The sequence below is a fragment of the Cottoperca gobio genome, chromosome 10 (genome assembly GCF_900634415.1).
Source record: "Cottoperca gobio chromosome 10, fCotGob3.1, whole genome shotgun sequence".
NCBI lineage: Eukaryota > Metazoa > Chordata > Actinopteri > Perciformes > Bovichtidae > Cottoperca > Cottoperca gobio.
The window spans coordinates 2,567,237-2,586,031 of NC_041364.1; the positions used below are offsets into that span (position 1 = coordinate 2,567,237).

Consider the following 18,795-nt stretch of genomic DNA (forward strand, 5'->3'; position numbering starts at 1 on the left):
AGGCCCGTTCAGAGGCTTTAATGGACATATTTGGGCCGCAAGCCAACAGTCATTTTCAACCCTGCTGCTCTATGACTCACAATTAGCTCCATTGAGGTAACTGTCAGCGCACTAAGCTCTGGCCTTTTTGTATAATTAAAGCTTTCAGGCTGTTTACACAAAAACACGATCAGATATTTGGGAATAGTGTCCGGAGGTATGAGTGGGAGCTTTATGTTTGATCCCCCTGAGGCCTCAGTGTCTCAGAGACTTGAAGGACCATGTGGGGAGACAGGTCACCAGCATCAACCAACCAACCCCCATTATCCACCTCCACCTCCACCCTCCCCCCCAGTAGGATGAGGGCCGGGGACAGATGAGTGTTGACTAAGAGGTTCTGACACGCCATTCCTCGCCTACGTTTGTTTGTGTGTGTGTGTGTGTGTGTGTGTGTGTGTGTGTGTGTGTGTGTGTGACTCTAACAAATGCAGGATTTTAACTTGTGTTATTGGTACTTTTACATGCTGTAAGAGAAACATAATATATACTTCTTCTGCACACCACAAAGGACTGAGTATATTTATACATTTATAATTGTACTGTCTTTAATGTTTTCCATTTTTTGTTGTTGTGATGCCATCTGGGGTCACGCTTTTGGTTGCGGTTGCTGTAGTTGAAACTTCCCAACATCCAATAGAAAGCAGGACAAGCTGCTAACAACACTCAGCACACAGTTCATGTGCCCGTTGTGAAGCTTGTTCTAACCTGTGACCCCCACAAAGATGAACTTTGAACCTGAACACGGAACATATGACGAATAAATGTTCCTACAAAATGTTTTGTAAAAGACATTTTGCCAGTTGTCAGAATCTGTCAAAATGAATGTAGTCTGCTGCAGGTGTATATGCAGTACATTCAAATGAATGTGTGTGTGTGTGTGTGTGTGTGTGTGTGTGTGTGTGTGTGTGTGTGTGTGTGTGTGTGTGTGTGTGTGTGTGTGTGTGTGTGTGTGTGGTAGAGACTACAGAGAAAAGAATAATGAGGAGGAGACGAGAAAGAGGAAGGCGAGGAGGATGGGAGGGAGGAAGGGAGCGTCTGAGGCCAAAAGGTTGGATAGCTGTCGGATTAGTTTACCGCCCTGAGAGGCTGTCTTTGTGAGGGCAGCTGATCGCTAGTGGGGTGGGGGGGGTGGGGTGAGACAGGGCCTGTACCTGTGACTCACTATCCACAGGTGTCAATCACACGGCCTCTGGCTGTCAGAGGAATGTGGCAAACAAAGCTGTGTCGTCTCAGAGACCTGGAGCGAGCTGCGTCTGCAACGGCGGTCGGAGCAGCAGCGTAACGGCTGAATCAGACGTTCGGCTGCTGCAGCGCAGCGAACACCTGGAGGTGCATCTCTGCTCGGCTATGTGCTTTTTTAAGAGTTGTAATCGTCCAGTCTTCCTGCCTGCAGGCCATGTGAGCAGAGGTTATTGTTCAGTCATCTAACAGTGCACCTCTCTCCCTTCTCAGGTTCCACCTGAGCACTTTCATTTGTCCAGTCTGAGAGATTTATTTTTAAAGCCAAAGAAACACAAGACAGACATCAAATACAAGTCTTCATATTTATTTTTCACCTGCTTGCTGGGATCAGCAAATTGTCAGTCTAATAATACACCAGTCATCTCCATCACCTTTATCTTCTCCGTCATCTCCATCATCTCTGTCATTGCTGTCATCTCCATCATCTCTAGTAGCGATCGTGTCTGTAGGCTCCCTGCAAGCTAAGCTGTGTTGTCTTGAAAGTGTTCTTCGTACGCACACAAGTAGACGTGGACGGAGAGAAAGAAATAGTGTGAAAGGCAGGTGGGGTCGCACGGTGGAGATCTCCAAAGTCTTTGCAGTAGCACCGCTAACTTAATACATAACATACAACACATTAGTGTTGATCTGACACACTTTTAACACAGACTTTGTCTTTACTTTAGCGACATACAGTAGCAAAACACTTGACAATGCTCAAGGAATATATATTAATGTGACACAAACACATGATTTCTGTGGTCAAAGGTCATTTTATTGCTTATATGTATTTAATTGAAGCAGAAAACCTCCAACCCTTCTAATACCTCCACCTACCTTCAGGCTGTTTGTGTTTATTATATCTGTTTCTATGCGTGTCATCGGTGCCACCATGTAATGTATTGTTGTTCTTCACTCTTCATTGAAAGAAGAAATAAAAAACAGCAGTGACTCTTTGCCGACTTGCAGTAAACTCTGCTGCTCACCCTCAGACGACCTCAGACGACCTCAGATGACCTCAGACGACCTCAGACGACCTCAGATGACCTCAGACGACCTCAGACTCCAAAAGTGCTGCGTATTTCAACATTTAGATCCTTTGCTTCACCGTCTGCTCTCAACAGTCTCCGTCACTGCTGTTCTTTCTACACCTTTCTTGTGCTGTGACAGGAAAGAAAAGTGGAATTTGCACACTATAGGCTCAATATAGGCTTGAATCATGTGTTTTAATATGTAAGTGTTGAATGTTTCTCACTGAAATATGAACTTTCTTGGCAGTAACTGTGTTCTTTACTTTGCAAAGTCCTGTCTGTGGGACCTTACTTTAAAAATGCACCTGCAGGTGATAAAGATAAACAATATCAGAGAGTTATTACAGCTCATAGCTTTTTAAGAAACATGTGAAGATGCTTTTAAAGCAGCACACATTACTGATGGATTTGATGGATCCAACGTTACTTTTCAGTTTGATTTATGAAAATATATAAATATATCTGGGACTGTTGTTTGGACTAAACAAGGAATTTGAAGACGGCACTATATATATAAATATATAAATATATAAATATATAAATATATATATATATATATATATATATATACATCATGCAGCCAATTGCAAATTTAACATTTAAAAACATTACATTTGAATAACTTCCAAGCTTTTAATGCGAACAGTCAACCAAGTGTAGCTCCAGTCAGACGGCTGCCAGAGATCCTTCTCTCAGTATGGCAGTGACATTAACATTTCCACAGAGAAGTGTGTGTGTGTGTGTGTGTGTGTGTGTGTGTGTGTGTGTGTGTGTGTGTGTGTGTGTGTGTGTGTGTGTGTGTGTCTTTGTCATTTTTATTTGCGCTCCAATTCGTGCCTGATGAAAGCAGAAACTTCAGGTTGTGTGTATTTCAGGGAAACGGTTTGATTTCCCGAGCATGAAGGAGGATTGGCACCTGCATGTTCTCTGCGTGTGTGTACATGCGTGGCAGCATGTTGCCGCTCAGGTTTGTGTTTGCTGTTAAACACGTCTGTTGCCCGTCACTGCACGTGTCTGAATGTCTGCAGAGATCCATGAAAAGATCCAGTGTTGATTTATCCTCTAATGCTTTGCCTCCCATCTGAAGTGAGCTTGTATTTCATTCAAGCTCTTCAAACACTTCACTTCCTTCAGTTTGAGATATGATTATGAATTGTGATTATGAAGAATTTTAACACACTAAATAAGCAGTTTATTTGTCATTTTGCCAACATCTATATAGTTTTGGCCCCTGGTTCCCTCAGTCTGCACTCCGCTCTCAGCATTTATGATATTTTCATTTGGGAGTGCTTTGGCACATGGTTCTGTGTTTTTTTTTCTTGGCCAAAACTCTTTAAATTCTGTTTAAATATCAATTTAGTTAGATAAAGGAAACATAAACTACTGCAGTATATCATAGTTTCTTCTCTCTTCAACTAAGTTCATATTACTGTACATGTAACGCATGTTTATGTGTTTCAGGTGATTGTTTTCATATTCAACATTTTTAGTCTCAGAGCTGCGTAGCTGGAGGACGCACACAGCTGTTCATCTGTTCACCGCTTCGGTCCAGACAAATACAAACGTGTCCAATATTTGGATTATTAACAACTACCTGCTAAATTTATGAAACTCCCATCAGCCTCAGCTGCACTGTGTGTTATATACTAATATGCAAATGTTAGCATGCTAGCACTCTTAACTAAAATGATGAAAATGGTCAACTTTATAACTGCTTAGCATTAGCATGAGAGCATTTCTCTCAGTATAACCTCACAGAGGTATAATGCCATGGATGCAGACTGTAATCTTATATTGGCTGCTGGAGTCTTTTTTTTAAGTATTTCACAACTCAAATGTCACAATCCCTCTGAGTTGACTGGAGGTTATTCAGATCACCCGTTGGCTCCTGATTAAGAATTGAGAACAGCTTGGTGCATTATATATATTTATATATATATATATATATATATATATATATATATATATTTATATATAAACATATATATTTATATATATATACATATATATTTATATATATATATATATATATACATATATATTTATATATATATTTATATATTTATATATTTATATATTTATATATATATATATATTTATATATTTATATATATATATATAAATGTATTCTTTTCTTAATATATATATATTTATATATATAAATAATATATATAATATAATATTATATATATGTAATATATATATATATATATATATATATATATATAATTTTATATAAAAATGTGAACTGAACATAATTTACATGACAAAGAAAAACACAACAACCTAAATTGTTTAAATGAATCTATAGTCGTGAGTTAAGAATCTTTCTTCCTCTTAACTCTTTCAAGTAACAGCCTGTGTGAATCTCTTTTGTTCTGCTTATCTCAGTGGCTCTATTCTTCTTCTGCAACAATACTGTGATTAATCTTCCTCATACGTGATATCAGTGATATACTGTCGTGGCACATGTACCTAAAGACCTGAAATCAACTCCAACAAACCTTTAATTCAGCGCTCGGTGCTTTCTAATCTCTGAAGCAGTTGAGTTCAGCCTGCCAGAGCCGGAGAAGTCCTCAGCACTCAGAGTTTCCTACAACAGAGACGGCACTAAGTGCTCCAGACGGAGGGAGGGATCAATACTTAAGAAGAGCACAGCAGCTGCCCCGACAGCCCGTGTCATCGTCCCCCCCCCATGTCTAATGCAGCAGTGAGGAAAATGTAAACAGTCAGGAGGTCTGCCACATGGCACCCTGACAACCGCTTCTGTCATTTTACAACATTTTGACAAAAGAATTTGCGGTCAGGTTCCTCTGCAGCTTTTCTCACTACAGCTGTATCTCCTCCTGCTGAGTGTAGATCAGATAAGAAACACAAATAAATGTTGCTTACATGTTATGATGGAACGTAAACAAACGATAACTGATTTTTATTATATAAAGGTGTCCCGATGAAGGTGATGGAGAAAAGCCACTGTATAATAAAAGTCCGATCGTTTTATCTTCTTGTGAACTTCTTGTTTCTGGTAATCTGCACATTAGTGAGATTGTTCGGACTGAGCGAGGTCGACATCCTGTCCTTTATTCAAACATCTTTGGAATTTGCAAAATGGCTTTTTCTTGTATCCTGGTCACTCCTTTGTCCTCAGTGAGAAGTTCATCTGTGAGGAAAGGGAACAGAAACCACAGATGATACAAGTTGAAACCACTTGTTCAACAGAACTGAGAGTGTGGATGTTTTTTTCCCAGACCAGTCACAGTTTCATTTCAGTCAAACATATTGATGGCATCGGCAAAAGGAACATCCTGTTTTCCGCACATTAAATAAGGCTGCGTTTACATTCATTGTTGCTGTGTTTGTCATAAATCAGCAACTGATCTCAGATCCAAGGTAAGTGCATATTTAAAGGCTATTTCACGCTTGAATAGTTGAATATTGTACTTAAATTGTAAGTAAATTCAGCTAAATCTAATTTATACAGATTATTATTCTTGTAAAATTCAATTATCTCATTAAAACCTAACACTTGGATTACCTCACGGAAGCTTCATGTCGTGCACGCTCCAAAAGCAAAACGCACATATAATGATAGATGTTGGTTCAATACTTGCACATAATTTATAATCTTCTTCACGTTGCCAACAATGTTTGGATTAATTAAACAGGATTTTCCTGTAAATCTGACTCAATACTAAATATAACACTTAATCAAGCAGAAGTCATTTATTTATTATAAATAATGAATACTAAAGAAATCTTAAAAACAAACTTCTTGTGTCTGTATAATAGCTTATTTGTGGCTTTACCAATATCTATAGATGTCTCCTCTAAACAGGAGTCCGAATGGATTTAATGAAAATGGACGGCGACACATTTATAGATAACAACGTCACAATGGAAGAACGGATTATCGAAGGTACAGTATCGACCTGAACACATACGGACAAACTGAATATTGATGATATTAGAAACAACTCATCAACTTAATGGACTAAATGGACCAATCATAACTATATTTGAATGTTTTACTGTAGTAAAGTTATTAAGTAATGGAATAGAATAGTAATAGATGATGATTTTAGGATAATTACACATTAAAGTGCAGCTGAAATGTACTTGTGTTACATCACATCTGCTCTGTACTTCATCTTCTCCTTTACTTTTTTGGTTTCATGATGGTGCCTCCTAGTTTTGCATTCATTTGAAACATCCGTCTACACAGATGGAGACGTCAGACAATCCAATCTTGCATGAAGTGATACCTGCAAAAGTTTAGTTAGACACTGGTGTGGGTCTCACTTTTTAAAACCGACTAACTTCGACACGCAGTCCACCAACGATCTGCAGGCGACGTGTGTTTATCGGCACTGACACACACCGACACGCCCCTCCAGCCGGCTGGGAAAATAATTATTTTGCCTTTTTGATTTAGAGGATCCCCGGAAGAGACAGCAGCCCTCTAGATGTGTGACTGTGTGTCTCGGGTTACTGTGTGCCGTCCTGCTGGCTGCTAACATCGCACAGCTTATCTACCGTGAGTGGTTCGCTGTCACTAAACATATAAATATTGTATGTAGCAACTGCCAACTGGACTTTGTTTGGGGAACCTGGTGATGTTGAAGATTATCAGAGACAAAAACTATAAAAATAAATAAAATCGAAGCAAATATTTTTAATTTCTTTGCATTTAATGAACAGATGCCAGCCGTCCAGTAGAAAACACTCACGGGGAGCTGCAGAGTCACGATGCTTTGTCTGCAGAGAGAAGCCAGTTAGGAGCCGCACTGAGTAACAAGACGGAAAAGAAAAACCAGTTGCAGCAAAGTTACAACACGCTGACTGCTAACAGAAGTGACCTTCAGACCCGCTACAACTCATTGTGGGAAGACAAAGAACAATTGCAAAGCAGATATAATGCTCTGCAGGGGGAAACAGAGCAGTTACACACCAATTACATCAATTTGACAACAAGTTGCCTTGAGATAGCCAAACAGTTCCAGAACAAGATGGTGAAGGCAGCGGTTCAAATCAGAAGTAAGTTAAATTAATTTAGTAAACAGTTATAATTAGTGTATTTTGTTTTCTTAGCCTATGTTGTCCCTCTCCACGTCTTCGATTTGCAGGCATGCCCTGTCAGACCGGCTGGAGGAAGTTCAACGACAGCTGTTACATCGTCTCAACTGTGAAGAAAAACTGGAAGTCAAGCAGAGACGACTGCAGCGCCGTGGGAGCGGATCTGGTCGTCATAAACAGCCTTATTGAACAGGTGAGAGTGATAGAAAACAAACACAAAGAAAGCTTGAACTGGGGAAACATGTTCCTGAGACTGAATTAAACTGTTTAGCATCTTTATGTTTTAATCCTTCCTAGTCTTCTCTGTGTGTCAACAGGAGTTTGTCAACGGGTTAATAGACTCATTCAAATACGCCTGGATTGGCTTGAGTCTTAAAGAGGGGACCTGGAGGTGGGTGGATGGGACCCCGGTCACCTCAACGTAAGCTTTAACCGCCAGAATGTATGAACTAAAATATCTCGTAGGATCAGGACATTAGACGACACAACAATCGGCTCCATGGAGATCTCCTCCACTCAAAAATGTATATTTCTTACGTAGCCTACATGCGCCCTAAAATGTCTGGCCTTGACTTTACTGACTTGCATCTGTGGTATGTTTGTCACTAAAGAAGAGGTTTAACATTCCTCTGCTGTCTCTGCACTTCCTTAAACTCTAAGATTCAAACGTGCCCGGGGAAAACTAGATTAGGCATGTGACACATACGGAAACCGTTTAATACGCAAACACAAAAGCGGCGAAGAAACCTGAAACCTCCAGCGAAGAGCGAGAGATACCGTTAGCATAGTGAAAGTAAATGTGCAGTTTTTGGCTTACAAGCTAACAAACAACTTTGGCTAAATACATAAAAGATGCTAACTACACTTAACATTCTGATTTGTCTGCTAGTTGGCGATTTTGTACACAACAGACATCTGAATCAAACATGTGATGAAGCCTAAACTCATCGCACCGCAGCGCCGCGATCTGACTTGCGATCGTGAGTCGGGCGCTTGGTGCAGTTACTCAACCGAGCGCAAGCTGTGCTGGGAGCGGCTGTGGCTCTGGAGGTTCACGTAGAGTGGGTCGTCCACTAATCGCAAAATCGATGGTTTGATCCCGGCTCCTTCAGTGCGCATGTCAAAGTGTCCTTGTGCAAGACACTGAACCCCGGAGGCATAGCCACAGGTGTGTGAGTGTGTGTGAATGAGCATTAGATTACATGAGGAGCAGTTTGGCACCTTGTCGTAAGAGTGTGAATGGGTTAATGTTAGCATGTCGTGTGAAAGCGCTTTGAGTTGTCTAGAAAAGTTCATTTACCGTCCGACACTCAATCAGGAGGTGATGTCAAACGGAGTGAATGTGTTTCAAAACATGCAGGTTTAGTGATGGGGCCCACGATACTCTACATAGTGCTACTTCTAACCAAATGAGACTTAAATCATAAGAACAATTGGGAAAGAATCCTTTCAATCACAGTCAGTACAGTACAGGTCTGAAACAAAAGCTGGTTGCTCTAAAAAGCATTTGTGTTCTCTTGTCTGTCAGGTACTGGATGAAAAATCAACCCAACAACGCGAATGGGGAATCAGGACTGTGGAGAAGTTTTGCAAAGTGCAAGTTCGGGAGAGAAGGGATGGAATGATGAACGCTGTTCTGCCGATCAACACTTTATCTGCGAGCAATAAGATCACCAAAGTCTGTACATCATTACCAGGACCATTTCAGAGTTGTGACACGATTGGGAGAATATTATAAGTGAAGAACAAGGACGTGGGACAGAAGGTCAGGACTGAACTTCCACGCTTCATGCTCGAGAGCCACAATGTCCCAGACTTTAGATTTTTCTCCGTTACTGATTGATTTGATGTTCCAGAACCAAACTTTATGACTTGTATTTTAACACGATTCATTCCCTATATTTATGGATCTGTCTTTTTTGGAGGTCGGTTGTATAAGTATGATTTTTGAAGATAATAAAATCTCTGTGAGTGATTGAAATATATACTGTGATCCATTATTCATCACTTAAGAACTGGTGAAAAAAAAGGTACTTTTCTTTCATCTTTGAAAACGTGAAAAAGGTTTTTTGAAGAAAAAAGAATAACATTTTAATAAGAAAGATGTTTATTAAAAACTTCTTTTTCTCACTGATGAAAACGTAAAAAATGTTTCACCTCTTCTTAAATCATAAACACAGGAGAGAAAAGTATTTAGATGTCATGATCGTGATTTTTGAATATCCTGTTTTATTTTGAAGTGTTCAGTGTTGACTTATGTCATGTCATGTACTTCCTGTCTGTGTGTTTCCACTCTGTGATTGTTGATTTGTTCCTCCTGTGTCCGTTCACCTTGCCCTTGTGTTTTAGCTTGTCTCCCCAGCTGTGTCTCGTTCCCTCGTTTAGTGTCTGTGTATATATCCCTGTCTGTCCAGTGTTCCTTATCAGATAGTCATCCATGTGTCACCCTTGTTTGTGCCTCGTGCGCCTCGTGCCATCCTGGTTTGTCTTTTCAGTTTACTTTTTACCTTTTGTATTTTTGTTATTTTGTAAGCTTTTTGAATAAAGCCCTCTTTTTGTTAACTTCTTACTTTTCTTTCATCTTTAAAAACGTGAAAAGGTTTTTTTGCAGAATAACAAATAAAATTTTAATAAGAACAAATGTTTATTAAAAACTTATTTTTCTCTAAGTTGAAAACATAAATTGCAGAACTTAGAGAATGCTGTCAAACATTTTTTACCTCTTTCTTAAATCATAAACACAGGAGAGAAAAATATTTAGATCAGACTCGGATCACTAGAATATTTATTTCCTCGCTTTCTGTGTTTTCCCTTTAAAAAAAAGACAAAGTACGAGGGGATAGAAGATTTTAAAATGTGAAGAATAAAATAACCGCCGGGGAAGAGGTTGAAAATCTCTTTCAAAACTACTTCAACTTCCAAAAATAATTAAATCAGTGGCTCTTTGATGAAGATCTGCAGACGCGGAACACAAAGTATGATGGGTAGCATGTGTTGCAGAGGTGTTGCATTGGATTGCATCATATCATGCAGGTGTTGCTGCTTCTGCGTGCACCTCCGCTTGTCATCCTTGCTGCAACAGATGACAATAATGCACCAACACAAAGCGAGTCTTTACGATGCCCCTCTACAGCCACAGCATACTGCGTTACATAACACAGCATCAGAAGAAGCACGTTTCAGGATCCCTAACATGTGAGCAGCGTATGGGGCAGATGCATTTAGCGGGCAGAGACACCATGCTCTGGCATGTGGCTCATTTTGGGTGTGGTGGCGGTTGCATTGAGTGCGGCTGCTCTTGAAGGGGGCATCTCAACCATTAATTGGACTAAGCCCTTTCATTCCCCCCAGAGAAGAGTCCAATCCAAACCTTCTGTGGTCGGGTGGTGAGATGGGGTTCCCCCCCCCGGGTCTGACTAAAAATAAAAGATCAAGGAGCCTCAACCAGACATGTTGGTCTGGTTAGACTCAGAGCAGAAAAAAGATTTTTAAAACAGTTAAGTGTTGCTTGTGACCTAATGCATTTAAACAAATAGGTTACTTTACAGTACATAGCAACACAGTAGCAAACTGAAAGGACGTATAAAACATGTTAAAGTAAACTTGTACCTGCACAAACAGTGGAGGGATATACAAGGAAAGAAGACTTTTAACTGGAGGCTGGAAAGTGTACATGCACAACACCAGGATTTCATTTAAATTTCCATCCTTGCACATCTAAAGCACAGACAGCTTTAAACTAATTGTACTGTTCCTCCAGATATGAATGTCTTCAACATGATTGGATTTCTTTTTTTTGCAAGATTCAAGTTCTGCTCCCAGGGGCTGGTGGAATTCATTTTAATTAAAATAAAGAGAGACATTCCCAGCACATATGTCATGTTTCTTTAATGTGTGTGGTTGAAACGACTGTAAACATACCGTATAAAGTTACCACTTCAGTACCCAGTGAAAAGTTTAATAATTAATTTGAGCAGCTAACTGCACACACACATCAAACACACACATCAAACACACACAACCGCAAATTTCTTTGGGAAAACAAAGAGATTACAATTAATTTATTCATTACAGAGTGATACAGTAAATTATTAATATCATATGCAAAGGCTGCATGTATGTGCTTTGTCACATACATTATTTGTGATATACATTCATTTTCATGCATATTCATTAATCACACAGATGGCAATTTGCAAAGATATCTAAAGCTATGCCAAAGGCTACAGAATAATAGAGTAGAGTACACTTTGATAGCAAAATCTGTTTTTGCACAACCAAATAATTCATATCACGTTGTATAAAGCACCAATCATCAGATAAATGGTGTGAAATTATTAACAATGTTCTGCATCAAAGTCTACATATTAAGATGTGTCTGTCTGGAGGCAGAAATCTCAGAGATCCTGGAAAATATATGAAGCAAAAGACCAAAAGATTATAAAATATGAGATGTATATTTGATTTTAATTCAACCAACCCTTTAACATGGACAAGTTTCATAGAATAAAGCTGGAATTATACTATATTTATGTTTCTCAACACTTTCTTTTTCAAAAGAAGGCTTGACTGTAGTTTTTAGCAAACGTTACTAAAACTGGAGTAAATAATTTATTTGTTTGGGACTATTTTCAGGTGCGGATTGATACACAGTGTGTGTTCTAGAGCGTAGAAGCTGCAGCAGATGCAGGATATTATGAGACTACAGTGTCTGTGAATGAATGTGTGAGGTTGACAGTAGAATCAGTTTGGTGGAGATGTGCATTAGATCCACACGCCATCATTAACTGTGCAAACCGTTGTTATTTCTCACAGACCCAGTTCTTCCCAAAATAACAGCGGACATCGTTCCACTCTCCCGCTCCCGATGCCTTTTGCACAGTTTGTCCACAGTCCTGGTTCCCTAGGTAGCTGTTGGGCTGCCCGTCCTGCCAGAACCTGATGTACAACACAACAGACGTAAATGCTATTTATTTATTAAGTTCTCCTTCATTTGCATAGAGCAGTGATTCTCAACCACTGTGCTGCGTGAAACATTGCCGTGAGAGATCGTCAGGTGTGGCGTGGGAAATTATCCAACTTTTCATTTTTTTATTTTTTATCAATTGTCTTCGACAGCACTCGCACCGGAGCTCCAACAGTCCCCCCCCCCCCCTTATTTTTCTAGGGGATTCTGATTTAACTCTTAATTCTTAAGTAGAAGTAGTTTTGAAAGGTAGTTATAGTTTTCTAACCTCTTCCCCACGGTTATTTTATTCTTCACATTTTAAAATCTTCTATCCCCTCGAACTTTAGTGTTTTTGCCAAAAGTCTTGTCTTTTTTTTAAGGGAAAACACAGAAAGCGAGGAAATAAATATTCTAGTGATCCGAGTCTGATCTAATGTCACGGTGGGGAAAAGGTGAGGACTCAAATGCAAGACGGCAGACACAAAAGAGGGCTTTACTCAAAAAGCTTACAAAATAACAAAAATACAAAAGGTAAAAAGTAAAGTGAAAAGACAAACTAGGATGACACGAGGAACCATCAACAAACAAGGGTGACACATGGATGATGATCTGATAAGGAACACTGGACAGACAGGGATATATACACAGACACTAAACGAGGGAACGAGACACAGCTGGGGAGACAAGCTAAAACACAAGGGCAAGGTGAACGGACACAGGAGGAACAAATCAACAATCACAGAGTGGAAACACACAGACAGGAAGTACATGACATGACATAAGTCAACACTGAACACTTCAAAATAAAACAGGATATTCAAAAATCACGATCATGACATCTAAATACTTTTCTCTCCTGTGTTTATGATTTAAGAAGAGGTGAAACATTTTTTACGTTTTCATCAGTGAGAAAAATAAGTTTTTAATAAACATCTTTCTTATTAAAATGTTATTCTTTTTTCTTCAAAAAACCTTTTTCACGTTTTCAAAGATGAAAGAAAAGTACCTTTTTTTTCACCAGTTCTTAAGTGATGAATAATGGATCACAGTATATATTTCAATCACTCACAGAGATTTTATTATCTTCAAAAATCATACTTATACAACCGACCTCCAAAAAAGACAGATCCATAAATATAGGGAATGAATCGTGTTAAAACACAAGTCATAAAGTTTGGTTCTGGAACATCAAATCAATCAGTAACGGAGAAAAATCTAAAGTCTGGGACATTGTGGCTCTCGAGCATGAAGCGTGGAAGTTCAGTCCTGACCTTCTGTCCCACGTCCTTGTTCTTCACTTATAATATTCTCCCAATCGTGTCACAACTCTGAAATGGTCCTGGTAATGATGTACAGACTTTGGTGATCTTATTGCTCGCAGATAAAGTGTTGATCGGCAGAACAGCGTTCATCATTCCATCCCTTCTCTCCCGAACTTGCACTTTGCAAAACTTCTCCACAGTCCTGATCCCCATTCGCGTTGTTGGGTTGATTTTTCGTCCAGTACCTGACAGACAAGAGAACACAAATGCTTTTTAGAGCAACCAGCTTTTGTTTCAGACCTGTACTGTACTGACTGTGATTGAAAGGATTCTTTCCCAATTGTTCTTATGATTTAAGTCTCATTTGGTTAGAAGTAGCACTATGTAGAGTATCGTGGGCCCCATCACTAAACCTGCATGTTTTGAAACACATTCACTCCGTTTGACATCACCTCCTGATTGAGTGTCGGACGGTAAATGAACTTTTCTAGACAACTCAAAGCGCTTTCACACGACATGCTAACATTAACCCATTCACACTCTTACGACAAGGTGCCAAACTGCTCCTCATGTAATCTAATGCTCATTCACACACACTCACACACCTGTGGCTATGCCTCCGGGGTTCAGTGTCTTGCACAAGGACACTTTGACATGCGCACTGAAGGAGCCGGGATCAAACCATCGATTTTGCGATTAGTGGACGACCCACTCTACGTGAACCTCCAGAGCCACAGCCGCTCCCAGCACAGCTTGCGCTCGGTTGAGTAACTGCACCAAGCGCCCGACTCACGATCGCAAGTACAAAAACTGCACATTTACTTTCACTATGCTAACGGTATCTCTCGCTCTTCGCTGGAGGTTTCAGGTTTCTTCGCCGCTTTTGTGTTTGCGTATTAAACGGTTTCCGTATGTGTCACATGCCTAATCTAGTTTTCCCCGGGCACGTTTGAATCTTAGAGTTTAAGGAAGTGCAGAGACAGCAGAGGAATGTTAAACCTCTTCTTTAGTGACAAACATACCACAGATGCAAGTCAGTAAAGTCAAGGCCAGACATTTTAGGGCGCATGTAGGCTACGTAAGAAATATACATTTTTGAGTGGAGGAGATCTCCATGGAGCCGATTGTTGTGTCGTCTAATGTCCTGATCCTACGAGATATTTTAGTTCATACATTCTGGCGGTTAAAGCTTACGTTGAGGTGACCGGGGTCCCATCCACCCACTTCCAGGTCCCCTCTTTAAGACTCAAGCCAATCCAGGCGTATAGTATCGAGTCTATTAACCCGTTGACAAACTCCTGTTGACACACAGAGAAGACAGGAAGGATTAAAACATAAAGATGCTAAACAGTTTAATTCATTCTCGGTCACATGTTTCCCCAGTTCAACCTTTCTTTGTGTTTTCTATCACTCTCACCTGTTCAATAAGGCTGTTTATGATGACCAGCTCTGCTCTCCATGCGATGCAGTTTTGTCTGCTCGACTCCCAGTTTTTCTTCACAGTTGAAACGATGTAACAGCTGTCGCCGAACCTCCTCCAGTCTGTCTGACACGGGCCTGGCTGCAAATTGTCACAAAAAGGCAAAGAATATAAAATAACTGAAAACTGTAACTGTTTACTAAAATAAGTAAACTTCTATGAGGAACATCTCACCTCTTAATGTGGCAATCTCCTTTCCTAACTGATCTTTAACTGCAGCCAAACTGCTGTAATGGGTCTGCAACTGCTCTTTTACCCTCAGCAGAGAATTGTAACTACTTTGCAACTGGTCCTTGTCTTTACTTAATGAACTGTAGCTGATCTGAAGTTGATTTTTAGTTGTACTCAGTGTATTGTAGCTTCTTTGCAACTGGTTCTGGCTCCTCTTCAGTGAAGAGTAACTGCTCTGTAGCTGATCTGTGTTTGCTCTGAGCGTAATAGACACTGTCTGCAGGCTACTGTAATTGGCTTGAAGCTGTTCCCTCTCGTTTTTCAGATTGTTGAAACTGTTCTTGAAATCATCTCGTTCAGCAGTCAGAGAATTGTAACTTTGGTGCAACTGCTCTTTTACCCTCAGCAGAGAAGTGTAACTACTTTGCAACTGGTCCTTGCTCCTCTTCAGTGAAGAGTAGTTGCTCTGTAACTGATCTCTGTTTGCTCTGAGTGTAATGGACACTGTCTGCAGGCTGCTGTAATTGTCTTGAAGCTGTTTCCTCTCGTTTTTCAGATTGTTGAAGCTGGCCTTGAAATCATTTCGTTCAGCAGTCAGAGAATTGTAACTTTGGTGCAGCTGGTCCTTGCTCCTCTTCAGTGAAGAGTAGTTGCTCTGTAACTGATCTCTGTTCGCACTGAGCGTAATGAACACTGTGTGTAACTCATCTTTTTCTGTTTGCAGGCTTCTGTAATTGGCTTGTAGCTGTTCGTTACTTGCTGTTAGCTTATTATGATGAGTCTGTAATTGATCAGCTCTCTTGTTTTAAGGTGTTGTAACTAGCTTGAAGCTGTTCCCTCTCGTTTTTCAGATTGTTGAAACTGTTCTTGAAATCATCTCGTTCAGCAGTCAGAGAATTGTAACTTTGGTGCAACTGCTCTTTTTCCCTCAGCAGAGAATTGTAACTACTTTGCAACTGGTCCTTGTCTTTACTTAATGAACTGTAGCTGATCTGAAGTTGACTTTTAGTTGTACTCAGTGTATTGTAGCTTCTTTGCAACTGGTTCTGGCTCCTCTTCAGTGAAGAGTAACTGCTCTGTAGCTGATCTGTGTTTGCTCTGAGCGTAATAGACACTGTCTGCAGGCTGCTGTAATTGGCTTGCAGCTGTTCCCTCTCGTTTTTCAGATTGTTGAAACTGTTCTTGAAATCATCTCGTTCAGCAGTCAGAGAATTGTAACTTTGGTGCAACGTCTCTTTTTCTTTGGTCAGGTTAGTCAGCGTGGCCTCGAGCTGTTTTCTGTCTAAAGTGGAAGCATCGTATCTGCTCTGCAGTGAATCTCCTTGAACGGTGTAGTTGGCCTGCGTTGGGTCAGCTGACAGACGGCTGATTATCTCATCTGTGAAATGCAAAGAATATTTACAATATCTGCTTAGATTATTGGATTTGAACGGATTATCTCCCACACCACTCGGTGCCTCTCATACTAATAGCCAGCGGACAGTTACTCAATATTTTCTTCATGTTTTTAGTGATGACAAACGAGTCACTTACAGTAGATAAACTGTGCGACGTTACCAGCCAGCAGGACAGCACACAGTAACCCGAGACACGCAGTCACACACCTGGAGGGCTGCTTTCTTCTCTGAGAGTCCACTGAATCAAAAGTAAGAAAGCAGATATAAGTAGTTTCTAAGAGACAGATTCTCTACGTGAAATAGAAACGCCGTCGTAGATCTTTAGAAACACGAATATAAAAGCTTGGGATGATACTGTACCTTCGGTGATGAGGCCGTCCGTTGAGAGGATCTTCCTTATATACATGTCATCAATATCCATTAACTCCATTCTGATAATGTTCTGTGTTTCCTGTATAGAGGAGACATTTATAAATGTAAAGACACCAACAAACTATTATATAGACATAAAAATGTACTCCTTCAGACGTTTTAAATCAGTATTTATATCAGTATCAGGGTTATATTAACAAGTACGGATGAAACTCCTGCTTAATTAGTACAAACATTGCTGGTAGCGTGAAGCCTTTAAATAATTTGCAGGTATCGAGCCAACATCCGTGCACAAAATTAAGATTTTTATGAGATAATTTAACTTTACGAAAATAATAATATATACGAGCACTTAAAATAAAACTAGAGTAAAAGTGAAGAGTGAGCAGAATCGGCAAACATTTACTCACAGTATAATACTCAATAATCTAAGAGAGAAACATGCATATACCTTTGATCTGAGAAGAAGAACTCAAGACTGCGTTCACATCAACATGCTGCAGCTGAATAAACAGCAAAAAATAAACGCGATATTTATTGAGCAGAAAACAGGATGCTCCTTTTGCCTTGTCATCGAATGTTTGACTCAAACTGACCTCTGATTGGTCGGGAAGAACCCGATCTTGACCTGTTAGTTCACATCTCCACTTCAGATTTCAGGTCATTTTCGGACAAAATTATTCAAATGGGAAAGTGAAAATCAGCAGGCAGGTCGAGTTATCTCTCATGCTCCACACTTTCATCTTCTCTACTTTGTCTTCCCTTTTGCCACGGATTCACTTCCCACTGAGGAATGGATGACAGTGTATCATAATGTCATAATGCAAAAATTTAAAAAATGCAAACTCAGCTTTGTTGTGCTTGATTCACATAAAGCATGAAAGTACACACAATCTGGAAATATCCAAATCAGTAGCTTCAGTGATTAAACAAATATTAATTTTGCCTGATTGTGTAAAAGATGGAGTCATGTTTCTACACGGGGGCTTTGTTTGTAAGAGCGTTATCTGGCACTGATGCCGTTCACACGCCTTGTTGCTGTTGAATGGTGTGAATGGATTATCGTTATCGTTCCCCCTGCAGACAGAGGACTTCGCCTGGCAGTGGTGCAACATTAAAGCTGTGCCAGATCGGAGGTGATGGAGTCTGTTTGTACGGGTCAGCTCACGTTTATCTCTAATCATCTATCTAAGGATTGTTTTCTATCCAACTTCTGAATAAAATTTAAATATGCAGTTTTGTCAAGGATAAAGAAAAAGAGTCGCTGACTTTATAACACTTTATTTGATCACCTTAACATTTCTCAGCATGATATAAACATTCAATAAGTGGTTAAAACACAATAAAAACAGCCTTTTTATTTAGCTTTATATGATTATACACAAAAACAACTTAACTTAACAACTTAACAACTTACAGTGTGTTATTAACTGTTTATACACAGAAGAGTTCATATATAATAGTCAAACATGTCCTTATGTCTGATAACAACGACATAATAAGTGTGTTATAAGCCATTTATTACCTTTTAAAAAATGCTTATAAATGCAAAATAGAATAAAATGTATAAAGATATTTATTTTATACTGTAAAGCCAATAAATGTAGAATTTGCATGTGATTATAAAATGTTTCAAAATGTTCTCATGGCTAAAGTAAAACAAAAACTGATATAGGTATAATGTGTTTGTTTGCACAATATTGATTAAACTTTTTTATCATGTCAGTGATCATCTTGTTTTTGACAGTTATATAATAACAGTTTTTGTCTAATATTCGACCCTCTCATGTATGTAAAGATT

General features: G+C 39.5%; 2 protein-coding genes across 3 annotated transcripts; one reads left to right on the forward strand and one right to left on the reverse strand.

Annotated features, from left to right (window-relative positions):
- Nucleotides 1–5,541: 5,541 nt before the first annotated feature.
- On the forward strand, nt 5,542–9,349 carry LOC115014627 (CD209 antigen-like). The gene is made up of 7 exons (XM_029441631.1): nt 5,542–5,681; nt 6,127–6,207; nt 6,724–6,825; nt 6,990–7,325; nt 7,415–7,557; nt 7,682–7,785; nt 8,893–9,349. The coding sequence occupies exons 2-7, from the start codon at nt 6,135–6,137 to the stop codon at nt 8,987–8,989; spliced, it is 855 nt and encodes a 284-aa protein (XP_029297491.1). The 5' UTR covers nt 5,542–5,681; nt 6,127–6,134; the 3' UTR covers nt 8,990–9,349.
- Nucleotides 9,350–11,720: 2,371 nt separating this feature from the next.
- Nucleotides 11,721–17,497, reverse strand: LOC115014244 (C-type lectin domain family 4 member M-like). 2 transcript variants are annotated; one of them, XM_029440951.1, is made up of 8 exons: nt 17,446–17,497; nt 16,983–17,073; nt 16,759–16,860; nt 16,188–16,603; nt 15,229–15,661; nt 14,992–15,131; nt 14,769–14,872; nt 11,721–12,302 (listed from the first exon to the last, which is right to left on the reverse strand). In XM_029440951.1, exons 2-8 carry the CDS (start codon nt 17,050–17,052, stop codon nt 12,167–12,169), a joined length of 1,401 nt encoding a protein of 466 aa, XP_029296811.1. In that variant the 5' UTR covers nt 17,053–17,073; nt 17,446–17,497; the 3' UTR covers nt 11,721–12,166. The 2 variants fall into 2 exon arrangements, 1 of the variants encoding a protein (XP_029296811.1); XR_003832877.1 differs by lacking the exon at nt 11,721–12,302 and adding an exon at nt 13,209–13,819 and having other exon boundaries at nt 14,992–15,135.
- Nucleotides 17,498–18,795: the final 1,298 nt, after the last annotated feature.